The sequence below is a fragment of the Manacus candei genome, unplaced genomic scaffold, assembly GCF_025592945.1.
Source record: "Manacus candei isolate 608988 ecotype Guabito, Panama unplaced genomic scaffold, ASM2559294v1 h1tg000011l, whole genome shotgun sequence".
Lineage (NCBI taxonomy): Eukaryota > Metazoa > Chordata > Aves > Passeriformes > Pipridae > Manacus > Manacus candei.
The window spans coordinates 21,755,416-21,774,480 of NW_026138059.1; the positions used below are offsets into that span (position 1 = coordinate 21,755,416).

At 36.5% G+C, this 19,065-nt stretch overlaps 1 protein-coding gene across 5 annotated transcripts in view; it reads left to right on the top strand.

Annotated features, from left to right (window-relative positions):
• Nucleotides 1-19,065, top strand: part of SENP6 (SUMO specific peptidase 6) — a 72,235-nt gene that overhangs the window by 17,226 nt on the left and 35,944 nt on the right. For 4 of the 5 annotated variants that reach the window (XM_051778023.1, XM_051778021.1, XM_051778022.1 and 1 more), the window contains exons 2-5: nt 565-658; nt 7,774-7,837; nt 8,283-8,425; nt 13,860-13,961. In XM_051778023.1, coding sequence (XP_051633983.1) covers nt 565-658; nt 7,774-7,837; nt 8,283-8,425; nt 13,860-13,961 — 403 coding nt within the window. The remainder of the gene's footprint in view (nt 1-564; nt 659-7,773; nt 7,838-8,282; nt 8,426-13,859; nt 13,962-19,065) is intronic. The other variant, XM_051778024.1, reaches the window with a different exon arrangement.

Here is a 19,065-nt window from a genome sequence, read left to right on the forward strand (position 1 = left end):
ATTGTTTTCAGAAAGTTCAGTTTTTTACTTAGTTGATGATAACACTGAAATTCAGTTGGCATTGAATGTTAATTCAGGTCAGTGTCAGATGTTGAATTAAAAAAATGTATATTATGCTGAAATGGTGTTTGGGACTATTCAGAACTGTTGCTTTTATATGGAAAAATTAATATATATGTTTGGGTATTAAACAATGAAGTAATAAATTTTAGAACCCTTTCTGTGTGTGACATATAGTTCATATCAGAGAAGCTACCCTTAAATTTATGGGTTTCAATAAAACAGTTGAAATAAGTTGAAAACAATTGTTACACTACCTCAGGTCATAATTTTTAACAGCTTGCTAACTCAGTGCATTAATAAGACGTTGACAGATACTCATATTTATTTAAGTAAACGAATCGCCACTGCATTGATGAACTTATTCATCAGATGATAGTTGAACATTGACATCAATAAAATAAATACTTGGGGAATATACATACATCTGGTTTACTTTTCTAGTTTGTGTTATTAATAACTCAGCTTGAAATCAAGACTTATCTTAACTTGTTCTCATTTCAGCTTTGGATAGATCACAGTCCAAGAGAGATGGAGGTTTTAAAAGTAATTGGAGCTTTGATCATGCAGAAGAAAGTGAAGGAGATGCAGAGAAAGAGTAAGGATGCTTTTATCTAGGCTATTGAAAGTATAAATGTCTGTTTATAATTAAATACTTATTTTTTGTAATTTATGCATAAGAAACAATATATAATATCTTAAAATGCCAGTAATTAAGAAAAATTGTTTCAAATAAGTCTTACCATATAGAAGTGCATTATAACGTAAATTAATTGTGAACATGGGGCTTACAACATAGGGCACAAGTGTTGCAGTTGTCTTTGGAGCTTCTGTGTAAGCCTAAGGAACACAGATAAGAAATATGTCAACACACAAAATAAGGAAATCAGTAGGTAGGGTGTGTAAGCAGTTTCAGCTTTTCCTTAAATGATGATGTTACTCAGTACTTCACAGTTACGATTAAAGTACTTCAGTAGCTTTGTGCCTCCATCAGGTTAAACTGAGCTTAAAAGTTGTAGATTTTTTTCCCTTGTTCTTATTTCACTGAGTAAAGGCTGGTTTTGTTCCGTTATAACTTATTCCTTTACTTAGTATATTTGGATTTTGTCTAAAACTTAAATCCCATCTATGTAGTTTGAATGCATACTTCGTCCTTATGACTTCTTTTGTTACTAATATGTTTTCTCAATATTATTGTATTTATTTCCAAAATGACTAATGAATTGTTAAAAAACAAGTGTCATGCATGAAGAATGCGCATCAGATTATTTGTTGTTCTTAGATATTTGGAGATTAGGACCAGCAAGTTTAAAAAGTATACTGTGGTTCTCTAGTAAGAAAACACTGAATCCTGTGATTAAGTACAAAAATATTCATATATGAATTTGTATCTTGTCATATTCTGCCAAATTCTGTGTGTTGGAAGGGAGATGGTAAAGTAGACACACAACCACATAGGCTGCAGCAGCAGGCTATGTTGTAATCTTATTAAAACATTAAGAAATGTGAAGTTTTTAGTCATTAAAAAATTTGTTCAGGAATTCATTGAAGTGTGAGGTAGGCATTCAGAGCTCTTGTCAAAGAGCTGTATCAGAAGTTAAAACCATTTTTTGAAAGGTTCACAAATTAAGGGCATTTTAGTTTTATAAAATTAAACTAGCTTTTTTCCTTAGCAACTTTACATCCATTTCCAGTGCACAGTAATATGTTTTAAGTATAAGGGCAGTACATACCATACAGTTAGTCTTTGCCTTCAGAAATAAAACTAACTCACATTTGTAAGCCTCACAGCTTTTTTTCTTCTCATAATTTACTGTTTTCTGTCCATCTCCAGCTGATGTTGACTTATGAACACAGAATGAGATAGGTATAAAGTAACGATGCTGAAAAAAAAGAGAAAAATTATTATAGAACATATGTTTCATATAATTATATTTGCTTTTAAGATTGTATGTCTGGGTGATTTTTCATTCCTTTCAAATATTCTGTACAATAAACAGTTTTCCTGTAGCCAGAATTGAATTTTTATTACCTACTTAAATCAGTAATTTGCTTTTATATCTTTGAATTATGCAGAATCTTATCTGGAAACAGAGATAAAAGAGTAGTTGAAAATTGATTTAAACTGGAGATCGTGCCTTTTTTACTTACCCATCCTGTGATACCATTTGAGGCAGCTTCTCACTCCCTCCAACCAGCTACACATTTTCAGATGCCCACGTATTTACTTTTGGTAATACCTGGGTTTATTTGTCTTAAAGGCATAGTGGGCTATGAGCATTTTGAAATAATTTATGTATTTTGCTTTTCTGATGCATTTTTATTTTATATAAGAAAACACTGACAGAAGGGAATATTTAGGAAACAAACAACAGTAAACTGTCCTTTTTTCTTCTAAATTCCCTTTAGCCTTAGAACATTTCATATAATTGTTCCAGCATAAAGCTTTGTATCCCCGCAATATTTTGAGTATATTGTGCAGTAAGTAGGTATTCTGACAATTACTTAAATATGTCATTCTTATTTGCTATGGTGTGCTCATATTTACTACAATAATCTTGCTGCATGTCTTTGTGGAGAGAGCTGCAAGTCTGAAGCGAGCAGCTGGATGCATCTCATGGTGGTTGTTGAGGCACTGGTATTATAGTGCCTGACCTTATCACAGCGTTTTGCCCTCTTAATGGCAGACATACAACAAGTTTGTTTTGAACTAGCCTAAGAATAACATTCTAGCACTTAAAGGATTGGCTGTATTCTTGTATTACCCCATGAGACCTGTGCTGATGTTGTTGGTTAGTACTGGATGTATACGTGGATTATCTTTCTTCAGTGAATTGAACATAGAGTATGTGACCTCCTACCAAAGCAATTTTTAGAATAGGTAGTTTTTTTTAAAAGAAGGTGTCATTTAAACCATTTAATAGTAAGGTATTGAGTAATGAACACAAAAAGACTAAATAATATTTGTACACTGAAGGAGATTTGGAAAAATTATTGATCACTCAACACTTTGTAAGTTTAAAATGATGCTACAGTTGATATTTGGCATGGAACTAGCGTTATGGAAATTCAGAATGATAAATGAGAAGTATCTTATCCCAAACTCAATGCCTACAGATAGTATTCAGTCCACTTGAAAGAGTAAAAGTAATATTTTTGATGTTCTAAAAGATTTACTCTACTGAAGACAGCAATCAAGATAGTAGCAAATGATGTGAGATTTTTCTTGCTTTGTACTTGGAGATCCCCCAGCAAAGGAACCTTTACGTAGAACAACAGGAAAAAAGACCAGTGAGTCAGTTGAACACACTGAAACCTGTGTAGTCCATCACAGAATAAGTGGTGGGAATGATGCATATCTCATGTAGCAGAACACGTAGAAGGATGGCAGACTTGTGCAAACGTGGCCAAACTAATATATTAAATAAATTGATGTGTGAAATTAACGTGTTAAAAGGTGCTTTCTAGTGTTACATATGATTGTTCTTGAAGTGTCTTGAATAATTTACAGTTACTTCCTTTTTCATATCTGGATAAATGTTTTTGAAATATACCTCAGTATGCTCCACAGTGGTTTTGTAAATGGATGGGCCCAGTTTGCTCTTGGCTGTCATACTGTTTTCTTAATAGTCTAGACTTCTGCCTTCCACTGAGGTTTATTCCAAAATTGAGAATTGAGGTTTATTCCAAAACACTTAGGTTTAAATACAGTGCTTAAATATGTTACATGATCTCCCAACCAATGACAAGCAAGTATTGATTGAACATGCGTGAGAACCCGGAAGACTACAATTCCCATGATTCCTTGTCACATTCTTCCTGCCACATTAAAGTTTGGGTGCTTGAAAGTAGTAGTGAAAACATGGTCTAGTAAACTGAGCTATCTAACTAACTGTTGCATTTGAAACATTAAACAAATGGCAAGTGATTAGACATAAGTAAACAGAAATTTTTGTTTTTCTTGTTCAGTGCCTAAATTTGAATGTGTAATTATGCATTTCCCTTTTGGAAAGAACTCTATTTAGGTAAATTACTTCTATTTTTTCCCCTTGATTTTAGTAAAAACTTAACATTCATTTGTTATAAAAGTTTAATGAAAGTATTGAAAAATTAGAAATTATTGTTCCAATATGAAAATAACCAGGGAATGCACAGGTTAAAAGTGACAAAATGTGGAGGCATAGCATACTCCCAGTACGACCACTGAGGTTTAATTTCAGCAGCGTTGAAAACGTTGCTGACTGGTACATGGGGATGTAGTATAGTGGGTTTTTTTCAGGGCTGTATAAATTGCATCTTTGAAGCAGGCAACTGCAAGCATGTGATACATGAGCAAATAGGCATTACTCAGTTGCTGTCTATTCTGCTCTCTGAAAAAACAGCCTTTCTGGTACTGATGCATTGTGGTGGTTTAACACCAGCTGGGAATTAAACTCCAAATAAGCCACTCTCCTTTCCTCCTGCCCACCTCCAGTGAGAGAGGGACAAAGGCAGACTATGGGTTGAGTTAACAAACAAACAGCAATGGAGTAAGAAACGCACAGTAACAGCACCGATATTAATATCAGAAGTATACGGGAGAGAAAGTGCTTTACACACAAAAGGTATTCACCACATTGACTCGCTGCTGCATGGCCACCAAGACAAAGAAGATTTTGAACGTTCCTGCAGCTCAGCAGTGACATGGGGTTATTCCCGGGACAAAGACACTGTGGCAGGCGCTCTCCACGGTCGACTTTCCCTGTCCTTGAGCCCAAGAGAATGAAAAGCAATGATGGAGAAACCCCCAAAAGCCAGATCGTCTGTGCCACCCTGACCAGCCCAGCTCAGCCGTGCTCGGCTCCTCCTGGCTCCACTCGGCTGGATGCCCACGGCACAGCTGGGCTCCTTTCAGCTGGGCTCAGGCTTGCCTCCGCCACTCCGTTCCCCACGGCTGCTTCTCGCACTGGTGCTGCGGTGGGCTGTCGTGGATGAGTGTTTTAAGGTCACAGCACCACATGGGCTCAGCTGTTTTGGCCGCTTGGAGTTGTGTTCTTCCCAGGGGATAGAAGGGACGGGCAGCGGTAGGAGAGGGACAGGCAGCAGCAGGAGAGGGACAGAGTCTGCACTGCTGGGTCCCAGCAGCTTCCTTAAGGAAGAAAACTGAACAAAATGGTGAACTTCTGGTTTGTTTTTCCTTCCCCCCTGGAAGCCATGTCCCCCAGCGATGATGTGGGTGGTATAGAAAAGCATCTCAGCCATGTCCACAGGGCTCAAAGCTCTGTCCCTTGCAAGCAAGCCTAGGGCTTGCATATACTTCGCATTCCTTGAGATCTAAAGATACTGTTTAAAATTTTCAATTCCCTGATATTTTTCTAGTCATGTTGCATCATAAGAGATACTCTTGTTCACTTTGATTTAAGCATTGTTTCAGTGTTTTGTTCATTTCCTCTGTGCTCAGCTCTGGTGAGGCCACACCTGGAGTCCTGTGCCCAGTTCTGGGCCCCTCAGTTCAGGAAGGATATTGAGGTGCTGGAGCAGGTCCAGAGAAGAGCAACAAGGCTGGTGAAGGGACTCAAGCACAGATCCTATGAGGAGAGGCTGAGGGAGCTGGGGCTGTTCAGCCTGGAGAAGAGGAGGCTCAGGGGAGACCTCCTCACTCTCTACAACTCCCTGAAAGGAGGTTGTAGCCAGGTGGGGGTTGGTCTCTTTTCCCAGGCAACTATCAGCAAGACAAGAGGGCACGGTCTCAGGTTGTGCCAGGGGAGGTTTAGGTTAGATATTAGAAAGAATTTCTTCACAGAGGGGGTGGTCAGACATTGGAATGGGCTGCCCAGGGAAGTAGTGGATTCTCCGTCCCTGGAGATTTTTAAAAAGAGACTGGATGTGGCACTCAGTGCCATGGTCTGGTAACCACAGTGGTGTTGGATCAAGGGTTGGACTTGATGATCTCTGAGGTCCCTTCCAACCCAGCTGATTCTATGATTCTATGATTTGCAGTGTGTTGCCTTCTCTCTCAGCATCCTCCTCAAATGCCCTTTGTTAAAGTGGTTGCAGTATTGTGGCATGTTGAAATCCTAAAAGTATAGCCACAGGAGAAAGGAATTTTGAAAATCGTCTTGATTTTTGTATGAACTGAAGCTGAAGAATGAAAATGTTTCTAGAGGTGAAATGATCTGGCTAGGTCAGTACAGTAGGCGAGTGCCAGAGCTGCAGATACCGTAGGTTGCTGTTCATATCTGTGCTGCAGGTTTTTTTTTATTCTTTAGGATCTGGAAAACTTCTGAAATTGTTAAACTCGTTGCCTTCTGATGAAGGGTTGAGAAGGCTCAGTGAGACTCCTTTGAAAGAATAATCTCTCCTGAAACAGAGTTTAAAAAATGTTGCAGTATTTTAAAATTTTAATATCCATGTGTAGTCTGTACAGAAGTACAACCATACTCTTTTGTCTTTGTTTGAAATTACTGATGATCCACTACACTGTTCATTTTCCATTGAGCACCTAGAATTGTGGTGATCTGTAAATGAAAGGGAAATACAGCAGTGCGCCACTGTCTGTGTGTTGACGTTTACATCATTCTTGCCATATCAAGGGCAACAGTGTGCACAGTTTCAGAGTCTCCAGAAGTTTCAGAGTTTCTCTTTCCTGAAGTTTTGGAGTCTGCAGATCTCACCCTATCAGTCAAGAACTTTTTTATTTTATGTGCTGTAGGGATATCTGTGTTGTGTAAGGTGGAAAAATAAATTGTAACATGAAAGAAAATCTTATTCATTTGAGTGATTACCTAATATATATAAAGAGCTAAAGTCACTGTATATATTGCAGTCAGCATGTCATATCTACAGCTGAGAAATGTTTCCACCTTCACCTCCATACTTGTTTCTCTTGTGTAGTTGTTCCCTTGGAACTCCTGGCATAACTGCTTGTATTCTTAAGTAATTTCTGCCTGAATGATCTTGATTAAAACTCTCCAAAGCATGCAATTACAAGTTGGCTAAAAGTTATGTTGTTTTCTTGTGGCCCAGAGAGAAGTAACCTTATCAGGATTGATGAGAAAGGATTATCTGCAGGTGCTTCTCTGGAAAGCAAGAATATGTTAGCCTAGTCTACCTGCTGTCTGTATAAAATGTGTGATTTGGGTTCTAATTTAAATACTTAAGATTATTTGAGGGTAATTGCCTATTAATGAAAAGAATACATTCTTTTTTTTTTAGTCTTCTTCCTCATTTTAGTATTTGGGGATTACAGACATTGAAAGTACTAAAAAAACCACATTTTAATGAGCAGTAGAACCAAACTGAATATGTTATTTTTAAGAAGAGATATTTTGATAGTAATCGCTATGGGATAAAATTTATTTATTTTAAGTTCTTCTCCTAAAACACTATGAAGTTTGCAGTTTTGAACATTGATATACATGAACAAATTATGTTTTACAGGTTAATGAAATGTTTGACTCAATGTAAGAATAGGGTGTAAACTCTTTTGTGATGTAGTTTTGCTTTATGTGAAATAATTTGATGTGCACTCTGAGTTCAGGTTCACATAATGCATCTGATCACTGTGTTACTTATTTCATGTTCCTGTGGTTTCATGCCTGTAAATACAGTATGTGTATGATGCATTTAAATTTAAAGAGGGAAGAGAAATAAAAAACGTTGTGTGTTTAAAATGTTTTGCTTGTGCTCTGTTGGATTACAACATATGTGCTTTTCTCTCCCACACCTGTCTAGCGAGGCAAATCTGCTCAGTTTAGATGAGAGTGATGAGCCTTTCAGTCCCAATGAAGAAAGAAAGGTAAGTAATCTCTTTATCTCATGGTGAAAACGTATCTTTAAAACATGCTAGGTTCTTAAACAATATTGCATAGTCATCTGTGCAGCATTAAAAAATGGACATTTATGTGATGGTTTAGGACCATATGCTCAAGCTGTCTATCTGCCTACCCTTAATGTTTTTGTTCCCATCTTGATTTGTATTGTAGTCTGAAAATATAAGCATGAATAACTAACGTTAAATTTAGACAATTATTATTTTTTATGATATATAAATTATATATTATATGTTGTTTAGTAGGGAATCCTAGTGGGTAAGGGTTTAGGCAGTATATTTTACGTGAAATTCAATACAAAAGCAGTTTGAAAAGGAGGCCAAAGTACTATTTATACTAATAACTTGTAAATAATTTTGTCCTTTTAATTTTATACAATTATTTTAATGTATGTGAATTCTGTTGTTACAGTCATTTCGTTGTCGGCCTGGAACTATTGGCACTAGCAGTGATTCCATAAAAGCATTTGCAAGGCGTGGCAAAGCTGGAAGCTTCAGACTTTTTAAGGGGAATGCTATCGGCCTCAACATGATGGGAAATAGCAAGAAACTTAGGTAATACATTCAGTTTTATGTTGGCTTGCCTACTTGATCATTGATACAAATCAATACTAAATAAACAGAATTTCTGGTTTATTTACATTATCTACTGTGCATTTTGAGAAGCTACACTGTGCTGTGTTTCTCAGTAAAGATAGAAAACTAGATTGTTAAGGTCTTTTCTCTTCCAAAATGTTTAACAGCACATTATTAAAGTACCAGAAGACTACGGAAATGGAATTAGAGCATTCACTGGCATATTTGTCAGTACCTTACAAACGTTGCCTGCATGTGCTATTTTTTCTTCTATACAGTGCTAGCAGATAAAAGAATATTGGTAACATCCCCATCAAGAATCTCTTCTTTCCATGACCATGAATTGCCAAGGTTAACTCAGGATGCATTTTCTGTTTTCCTTGCTGCAAGATAGAATTTAATTTAGGAGTCAGAGACTATATCTTTAAAGGATTCAGCAAATGCCATCCTTCAGTATGATAGCTTGAGCTTGTCACTTGCATTTAATGCTGACAGGAACAGTGTTGAACCATTCAGTGTTGTACTTGCTTGTTACTACTGTCCCTTGCTTGTAAGAGACTTATTTGTTTACTTAGCATATAAGAAAAAAATGACATATTCACCAAACTTTCTCAGGGAGTGTTTTGTGTTACTGAAGTGCAATCAGTTTGGTGACCTTTGCAGGAAGGAAAAGTTCATGAGATAGCTAGCTAGCTATAATTGGAGCAGTCATCAAATATCGAACCTCTGTGTGGCTGCATGAGGGATGTTCTTGTCTTTGTTCTTTCATGCTGATCCCTAAGAGCATTGTTGGTTAGTGAGACCATTCTTATCACAAAGTCACTCGAGAAAATAAATCCTTGAAGTCCTATGTGATGTGTATCCTCTCCTGCTGTTTTGATCTTTCAACCTGATGTCTTGACTAATGGGATGTTATTTGGAACTTTAAAAAGTTGTTTTAAAAATAAAATTTATTTAATAATGGCAAGTTTTTTGTTATAGGCTAAAAGAGCCTTGCACAGAGGTCTGTTATTTTTCAGCACATTCAAGCACTTCTTTGTCAGCTCTTGCCAATCTCTGAACATGGATACTTCCTTCTGTCCCTCTATTAAATTCTTTTTACATTTAAACAAATTAGCACAGTACTTCATTGTCCTTGATTTATGCTGTACAGATAATGTTTTGTGTTTCAGTCTTTTGATATTTTTTTTGTATACACAACACATTTATAAGATTATATCCAGATTTCTGTCTTAATCCTCTTCAAATTTACCAGTTCTTACAGAATCACCCTGGTCATTTCCATTCTTTAGGATTCTGTTCTTGAACATAGACATGAAGATAAAAGTAACTTTTAGAAATCTGTCATGGCTCCTTTGATCTGGTTTAGTGAAGAAGCCTGTGCATGCATATTATATTTGGTTGTTTTGAGTACACCTAACCATTTTAAACAAGTAACTCAGATTTTCCTCTGTCTGGCTGTGGGATTTGTAGTGAAATCCAACATTACTATGTAATTTTTCTTCATTTTCTGTTAAAGCAGTCATACTTCACTGTGTCCATTGTTTTGATTACGTTCCAGAACAGAATTGTTTTTAAAATAAGTAGTTACTGAGGTTTTTTTAGATGGTCTAAGCATTTAGATCAGACATTCTGTTACCTGGACTGGGGCTGCCTTCTGTTGACAAGTAATACATTATAAACCCAAGACCTAGTATGATTTATAAAATTCAACTAAAAAATTGTGGCATGTAAACAGGCATCCACTCTCTATCTAGTACTGAGCTGCATACTGAATTTAAATGAAAAATATAAGTATTCTCTTCCTCTTAATAAACTGTCATTGATGAAGAATTTTAGTTGTGAATAATGGATGTGTAGAGGCCACTGTGACAGTTTCTCAGATTTTGGTCTCTGAGTCTGCTTGGAAATGTGATTATGCTCTAAGTGATTATCTTGAATTAATAACTTATTTGTGATAGTGTTGTTCTTTCATAACACATGCATCAATAAAGGTTTGTGGTCTGGTCCCTGCAGTGATGACCAGTGGTGTGTTCACTTTGACATGCAGAATGAAAGGTGATTAATAGTTACTCCATCAGTATTTGAACTCTTCAACTAGAGAAGATTCTGGAAGTTTATCATGCAGCTAAGCTGCTAAATTAAATACAGGAAGATCAGATACTTGATGTTCTTTATCTGTTCATCGTGATTTTTATCACAATGGTGAAGTCTTTTTTTCCACCTTATTTGCAGAATAGGCACTAAAAACTTCAGATCAGTGAGGCTTCACTTAAATGAGTAGTATTGTAGTATAATAATCCCTAAAATTCAGAGGGCGAGTGATAGGAAGAAGGGATATGCAAGGACAGTGAGAAGAAGTTTTTGGTGTATATATCCACTTACATCTACAAAAAGTTCAACCAAGCAAGAAGTTATGGTCTGTTACTTGATTAAGGAAATCCAGTATCAAACTCTAACTTAACCATAATGCTTTTGTTTGTATTTTTTTAATCATGAGGTCTTACTTTAAATTGCTTTTATCTTTGCTAGTTTTCAATAACTTCTGTCAAAATTTCTCAAATTAAGTCCCTTTTACTTTTTTTGGGGTAATGTTTTATTACAAAAGTTATTTGATGAACAGCAGAATTAATGTACTCTGTAGTTGTTTTTGGTTGTGCTTCCATTACTTCTAGATTCATCCCTTTGCCCAATGAAGGATTCTTTTGTGCTTTGCCTCTTGAATTTGGGGTGTTGAGAAGTCCATAGGATCAGCTGATCAGCTGATAGAATCTGATAGTGTAACATCAGAGCGCTTCAAGTCATTGTGTGGTTTCTGAGATAACATTAATGAGACATATATTGTTAATATATTGTAAGCCCTTTGGGACTTCTAGAACATTTGTTCTTTCCAGGAACTTTCTGACCATTATATCATCCTGGTTTTAATGTCATATTTTAATGAAACTGTGCTGAAACTTGCAAACTCAGGTTTCAGTTCTGATGTGCCCATTTTGCTACTTGCTAAGACTTAATGATTGAATTTTCTGGTATTTCTCTCTGCGTGGGGTATGTTCTCTTCAGAGAACAAGATCATAGAGCAGATTGCATTTTACAGCTGTTTGAGTTGGAAATATGTGACGCCGTATGAACCATTTAGGTCTGCCATCTAGAACGATCTGCTTTGACTGAAACCTGATTCCCGAGCAGTTTGTGATACTCTATTCCAGCACCTACTGGAGTTTCTCACTACCTGAGTGAGGCAGAAAGCAGAAGTGCTGCCTTAACATTTTTTTCTACTGTGGGGGCACAAGACAGAGTTTCATAATCATGATAGTTTAGCAAAGCTCAGATCCAACAAATACAAAGATAAAACATGAGATAGGGGTTTAAAGGCTTGCTTACTTGCTTGTTTAAATTAACTCCTTAGGCCTTAAACCTTTGAGAAGACATTTCTGCACTCTGCTTCTGTTTTCTTTTTCGAAGACATTAAACTGAAAGCCAAAGAGGATTTGAGACACTCTAAAGTATTTAGGGCAAGTAACTGTCAGCTTTTTATTTCTCAAGTGGCAACATTAAACAGAGAGTTGCCTGTAAATTCGTCTGGCTGATGACTGACCAGCTGGAGTTGCATAGTATTACCTTGGAAGCATCTGGGATGAATGTGTTTATTTTCAAGAGGTTGGTGTTTGAATAGGCTGCTATTAGGTTAATTTTCAGGAAGTTGAACTGTTAGATCATTTATAATGTTTCTAAACTTCCTATGCTAGAAAAGAGAGTTTTACCATTTGGTTTTGATAAGTCTTATTCTGTTATGTTCATAGTTATGTTATGATCAGTCAGATCATAATAGTTATCTTAGGATCAGTCAGAAATGCTCTGAAAGCTTCTAATCTTGACTTAAGATATTTCATATAAGGCTCCCAAAAGGGTTTGTAATGCTAAACTGGAATGTAATAAGCAAACTAACAGTTTGCTCACTTTCATCTTTTGGGGGAATGTAAAGGAAGGGTTAGGAATTGGTTGTCAACTTTTTTGAGAATTTTGGTACGTCAGGGTTTTTTTCATTGCTTCTAACGGGACAAACAGCAGGATAGTATTTCTGAGAAATATTATTAATCAGAATGCCTTTTCACATAATTTTATTTAGTGCAACTAAATATTCCAAGCAATTTTAAAAGCAAAATTTAAGCACTCTGTTTCCATAATTTGAAACAGTTTGCATCATCAACATGCACTCTGTTAAAGTTGTGTGTTTTTTGAACATTTCAAGCATAGTAATGTGTGTCCTGTCATAGCAGCGTTCAGGATAATTGTTAGGGTCTAATGATCTTTGAAGGAGTACTGTATTATTGATCTGCTGTATCTTAATGTCAGCTTGTACTAGAGAGAGTAATGGTAAGAAATCTTCTCTCCAAAATTACTGGTTTTACATCACTCACTCACTCATGGCCAGGCTTCACGAACAAAGATTTGGGGAGGGCTCTCCCCACGTTTGTTACAAGCCCGTTGGTGGCTGAAAAGGCCAATACGAGATAGGCACATCCGGTTGCAAAAGGCACAGCAGAAAGACTCCTTAGATGGTAAATTCTGCAGGGCACGATTCTTTCTGCATTACCTTTTCTCCTCAAGGGTGATCCTGTGTGCTTTCTCAAAAGCATCAGCAGCGTTATAGATGGTGTGTCTCCAGACCTCCTGATTGGAGGCCAGAGTAGACCAGTTATGGTGATCAATATGGCCAAGGCTGAGATGTTGTTTCAGGGATGGTTTTACATAGTAATGAGATAAAAGTCAAAAGGCAACAAATGAAGAAACCAAAAAAATGCTAAAATACATCGGTGAATGGAGTCCTGCTGAGGTATTCAAGTACCTGAGAATCTTGCTTTTTTCATTTTGAGATGTGTTGTTTTGTTTCAGTTACAAGCCATTTTACATCCATAAATTTGCGGCATTTATTTTCTCTTATGAGTAATGAGGGAATTTGCTGAATGTACATTTCAGTCTGCTCACGTGTTATACCCCTTAAGTTGTATTAAAGAAGTTAATATTATGCCTTAATAATATGAGAAGTGGAAGTATAAAATTAATTATAAATGGTTACAATTCATTACAAATGGCAGCGTCTTATTGCAGTACAGCGTTGAGTAAAGTAGAGCTGGTTCCTAGTGTTCTGGAAGCTGATAAAATTTTAAAAAATCTTTACCTTTTCTTCTAGGAGAAAAAAAATAATATATATTCCTATTTGTCTGTTTTATGATAGGGCTGAATGGTTTTATGCCTGTAAAAGAATCCTAACAAGTTCTATTAGTGGTTCAGAAATACTTTGATTTTTGGTTTTGTATGGCTGTTCTTATAAAAGTAGGGCACCACAGTTTTTAGCTGACTGTACAAATACACCAGAGTCTTTTCTTAAACATTTTTTGTATGTTTGCAGTGAAAATGCTCAGAATATGTCTGGTGCTGTAACTGTGGTACATGGCAGACGTTTTCACCATGCGCATGCACAGACAACAGTAGTAAAAACAGCAGCCCAAAGGTAAGACTAATTACATTTGTTTCTCCAGATATTTCAGTTGTAAAAAGTCCTCTCTGGTTTTGTATGTAATGGTTTTTCTTATGCTATGAAGTGTTTTAAGAAAATGTAAGTAATCATATGGCTGCGTTCTTGATTATGAGCTTTGATCTTAATTACTAAAGTTTCATGAAATCATTATATTTCAGGAATTATTATCATATAATATTAGAATTTACTCATTTTAAAACACACTATGGCACATAGCAGGAGAGCATCTGCTAACATAAGTGTTTTTAGAAAACACTTTGAAATGAACAAACATAGTATGCAGTAGAAATTCACATAACTGACAACATGATCAGCAAATACTAATTCGCACCAACTCCAGCTTGTATAAGATCCATCTAAAGATTAAATTATAGATCTGTTGGTTGCATATGGTCTATACATACACATGAAACAAAAACTGGAAAGTCTAACAAAAGCAAAGTTTTACATTTATGTGAGGGGATGACTGGAAACTGGGGAACCTTTCTGAACTATGCTGAACTGAACTTCATTGATTTGAAAACTTGAAACCCCATCAGATTTCTCTAAATTGCAGGGTTGTTTTTAGATGTTTTTAACATGCTTTTCACACCCAGTGTGTCAAAAACATATAAGATAACCACTGCTTTAAGGATTTTTTTTTTTAAGTTTATCCATTCAGAACTCTTTTTATATATGAATTGCATGGATTTCCACCATCCCACCTGAATGCTGTCTCCTCTCAGTATTGTCTAGCTTCCTTTTTCTGCCTTCTTTTTTCTCTCTATTTTTTAGCATAGATTTTTTGGGGTGGTGGGATCATGTGTAGCTATCCTTTTTTTTCATCCCACTTCCCTCACTTGGATTTGCTAACTTGAGAAGAACAAAGCCCATATACTAATGAGAATAAATTATGTGAACCAAACATGTATTAGTGTAATCTGGCATTGAAGAAACAGAGTGAAAAAGGGGTTTTGCAGTCACAGGATAATAGAATCACTGAACAGTTTGGGTTGGAAGGGTCCTTTAAAAAGGTCATGTAGTCCAAACGCTCTGCAGTGAGCGGGGACATCTTCAATTAGACCAAGGTTGCTCCGAGCCCCATCCAACCTGACCTTGAATGTTTCCAGGGGTGAGGCATCTACAACCTCTCGGGGCAACCTGTTACAGTGTTTTACCACCTCGTTGTGAAGAACTTCTTTCTTCTACTTGGTCTGAATCTACCCTCTTTTAGATTAAAACCATTACGCTGTTGAAATAGGCCCTGTTAAACTGTCTGTCCCCATCTTCAGGCCCCCTTCAAGTACTGAAAGGCTGTAGTAGGGTCTCCCTGGAGCCTTCACTTCTCAGGCTGAACAACCTCAACTCTGTCAGTGTTTCCTTTATGTGAGAGCTGCTGTCTTGTCCAGTCCTTGAAGACTTAGACCATTGTTGCCTCCTTCCATTTCAAACAGTACAGTAGTCTGTAAATGTTATATAGCATGGACATTTCCAACCCCTTAGTAATAGCAGATGCAGTAGTAGGTATCTCTCTTCTCTTTATATTTCTCTCATTTCTTTCAATCATTGCAAGACTGGGATGACTAAGAAGGATTGGCAGAGTTTTTGCCATGAATTAAACTGAAAGATGAGGTTTATGTTATCAGTGTGGTTTAGGCTGAACCACCTGTGCTCTTTTTTTCTTGCATGAAGTCCTTTTTAGAATATTATCAAGTTTCCGTTGAGTAAAGTATGGCACATCTTTAAGCATACATGCCCTTACCTTTCTGATGGGGTTTGTTTTTTGTGTTTGTGCTTGCTTTTGTTTGGTGTGTGGGGGTTGTTTGTTTGGATTTTTTTGTAATTCTGAGGGATATCTCAGATAATCTTGATCTTCAGTGCTAATTAAAATGATTTGAAGTAAGCATAATCATGCGAGACTGCTTTGAATGTTGACCTTGATAATACTGGTGTGTTTGATTAAGCTTTGTTGTGAGATGGTTCTCTGAAACAGCCAGTCAAGATGGATTCATCTTACCAAGTTGAGTGTCATAGGTTTCTTCAGCCTGCTCCAGAGATTCCTAATCTTCAGGGGATATTAGACTTGCCTGATTGCCTTTCTTGCCTATGGGACTTGCTTCTTTTTAACCCTACAGTGTAATGTGAAGAAAAAAAGGGTAGTGACTTGGTACATGTGACATGCAGAAAGCAAGCTAATGCATAATGTGAGAAGTCAAGCAATGTTTTGCTGAAGCCAGACTGACTGGGGGGGGGGGGAGAGGCTAACTCTTGTTTCTTGCTTGTAGCTGCTTATTGCTTAGATGTGGTTTAGACTGTTCCTTGCCATCTGCAAGAGTTGTTAAGAACCAGTAGGAAAGGTTATGCTAAAGACTTGCCAAAAAGGCAGAAGATGAAGGGGGGGAGGGAGACTTGGGGCAAAGTAGGCGGTCCAGCCAATGGGAAAGGGGACAGGTGCCACCCCTGGCAGGGAGGAGATAAAAGGTTGCCCATTTTAGTGTGTGGGTGTGTCCCTGGAGAGAGATGCTGGGCACAGCTGACTAATTAGAAAGGTAGTTTTGCTTTGATGACTTTGTCCCCTCTCAAATTTATCAAGAAGTATTTCTCACAATAACATAGGCTGAGTATTGGGTGAAGTAATTGGATAGTAGTCATCTTGAGTGTTTCTAGTATGTTTTCTTTTAGGATTGTTATTGTAATTCACTTACATTAGCAACAGAAAATTAACTCTAATGCTAGGACCATTTTGGAGTTTTAAAGGCAAGAAATTGTCAAAACAATCCCATATGAAATGTGTAATATTTTTTGTTAATGTATTTTTTGTTGTGTAGGAGTTTTTTATCCTTTTTTGCTAGTCTTTACTGACATTAGGCATTAATTGAATTTAAAAGTAAATGCTGTGATGGTGATTCCTTAAAAAGGTCTATATGCAGAAAATGTGAGTGGCAAACCAAGAATAAAATTATAGGTATATATTGAGACAGAAAAGCTCGTAGCATGGAAATTGTGTCACCTGTAAATTAGCGTAGGAAAAAACCCACAACACCTTAGAGCTCAGAGTTGGCTTCCTTGTTTGCATTTGTGGAATTGTGTTATGGTGTGGTGATCACTAACAATATGGAGGAAATAATTTTATCTAACCTAATCTATTGTACATAAACTTATGGTAGATTTTTGAAAGGATAACAAAAAATAAAAACATGATTAGATTAGTTCTGAGCAGTTTGCGTCTCTGGCACTAATGTAACAGATTCTGTTATTTATACTGGGTTTTTTGAGTGGGGATAGTATCACATGGGGAAGCTAATTATGCAATTTAGTTGTAATCTCTGTCAAGCTGAATTTGAAGTTTGTGATTTGTACTGTATTTCTTACCTCTTTCTGCAAGTTTTTTGCACGTGCATGTTAACTTAAAACCTGGCTGAGTATCAGCTGCGCTCATATTTAAAATAAAGTTTCTAGTGCAACAAAATTGATATTTCAAAGTAATATTATGATGAATATTATTCATATTTTTTCCAGTGGAATCTGGGGATTAAATTAAAATTTGTTCACTTCTGATAAACAGATTTTCAGATATAGCTTGGCCTAGTGTTGTAGTTAGTTCAAATTATTTTGCTTCATTTAATAGATACATAGTTTTGTCTTGTGCTGTTGACTGACTATTCTGTAAAACTTGGCACTGAAATAGCAAGTATGTACAGCATGTGTAACAAATTTTATGCATGAGCTGCATGAAGCAATTGGTAGGGACACTGATTATTATAATTCCTGTATCTGTCCGAGGTTCTAATTTCATAATCTTTGTGATATGTAAAAAGGAGAATTCATTTAAATCTATTATATTAATAAGGGATTTTAAAACAAGCGAGGCATCTAATATAATGACAGTGTACAGTATAAGGCATTTCCTGCCTTTAAGTTTCCCTAGGATTAAGTATGTGTTCCTTCAGAGTGAGTTTCTTTACAACACCTATAAAGAGGTAATCCAAATTTCGTCTTAACTGTGCCAAGGATACAAAGATAGTGGATAGGGCTCCATGCAGACATGGTTTGAATCTGACTGGATTTAAAAACTGAGATGTGGCCTGCACAAAAGCAGCGTTTATTGTTTGTGAAGGCTAGATCCTGTCAGAAGCAATTTTTCCCCACCTTCACACATCATTGGCCGATTACCTGCACCCCAGTCTAAGTTGTTGTGGTCACATTCAGTTTTGAAGTCCTTTTACTCTCTTCCCAGAGCACTATGGAGATGGAATGTGTTTTCATACTGCGTTCTGTAGTAGTATCATGACTACATTCTTACCTGCCTTACTTCCACTCCTGCCGTTTTCTGAGTAACAAGAGTATTAAAGTTTGCTCTATTCTTGTGTTTTGTTTGTGAAAAGGAGATTTTATTACTCTGTAATAATAGTATTCTGTTTAGTGTGACTGAAGTAAAACAGGAAACAATTTGAATTTGTTCTGTTTTAGAACACTGTTAGTGTAATGCATACGTGACAGAAGGTCATTAGGCTTTTGATGGTTGGGAGGAACAGTCATGTTGATTAAAAGCTTGCAGCATTCCATACTGCAAATTTTGAAGACAGGAGACATAAAGATGCTATTTTCAGGTTGTCTGAATGCTATACTTAGTTAGATCTATTTTTATATCAGTCTTGGTATACAGAGGACTAGAGTTGTGAGCATCAGCTACATTCCGTTTTATGTTAACTTACGTTAAAGGAGATGCTTGTGAAACTAGTTCCTAAATATTTTGTAAGACTTTTTTTTTAGCCCAAACCTCAGAAAGAGGTTTCTGTCTATTTTTCTCTAGCTTTTGCATGTGGTTTCTTAAATATTTAAAGATTGCTTTCTGAAATCTTTTTCTCAATTAAACACTTTAAATATTTTTTTAATGGTTAGAAATGAGTTCTTACATAATTTTTTTTTAATCCTTTGTATGGCAATCAGGGGTTGTTTTAATGGTTGGCCTCTGAGGTCTTTTCCAACCTTAATGATTCTGTGATTGGAAATGAGGCATGATCTTAATTCACATATTAAGATTCTGTCTTACCATCTTCTACATTGCAAGCGAATTGACATGACCAGATTAAGATCA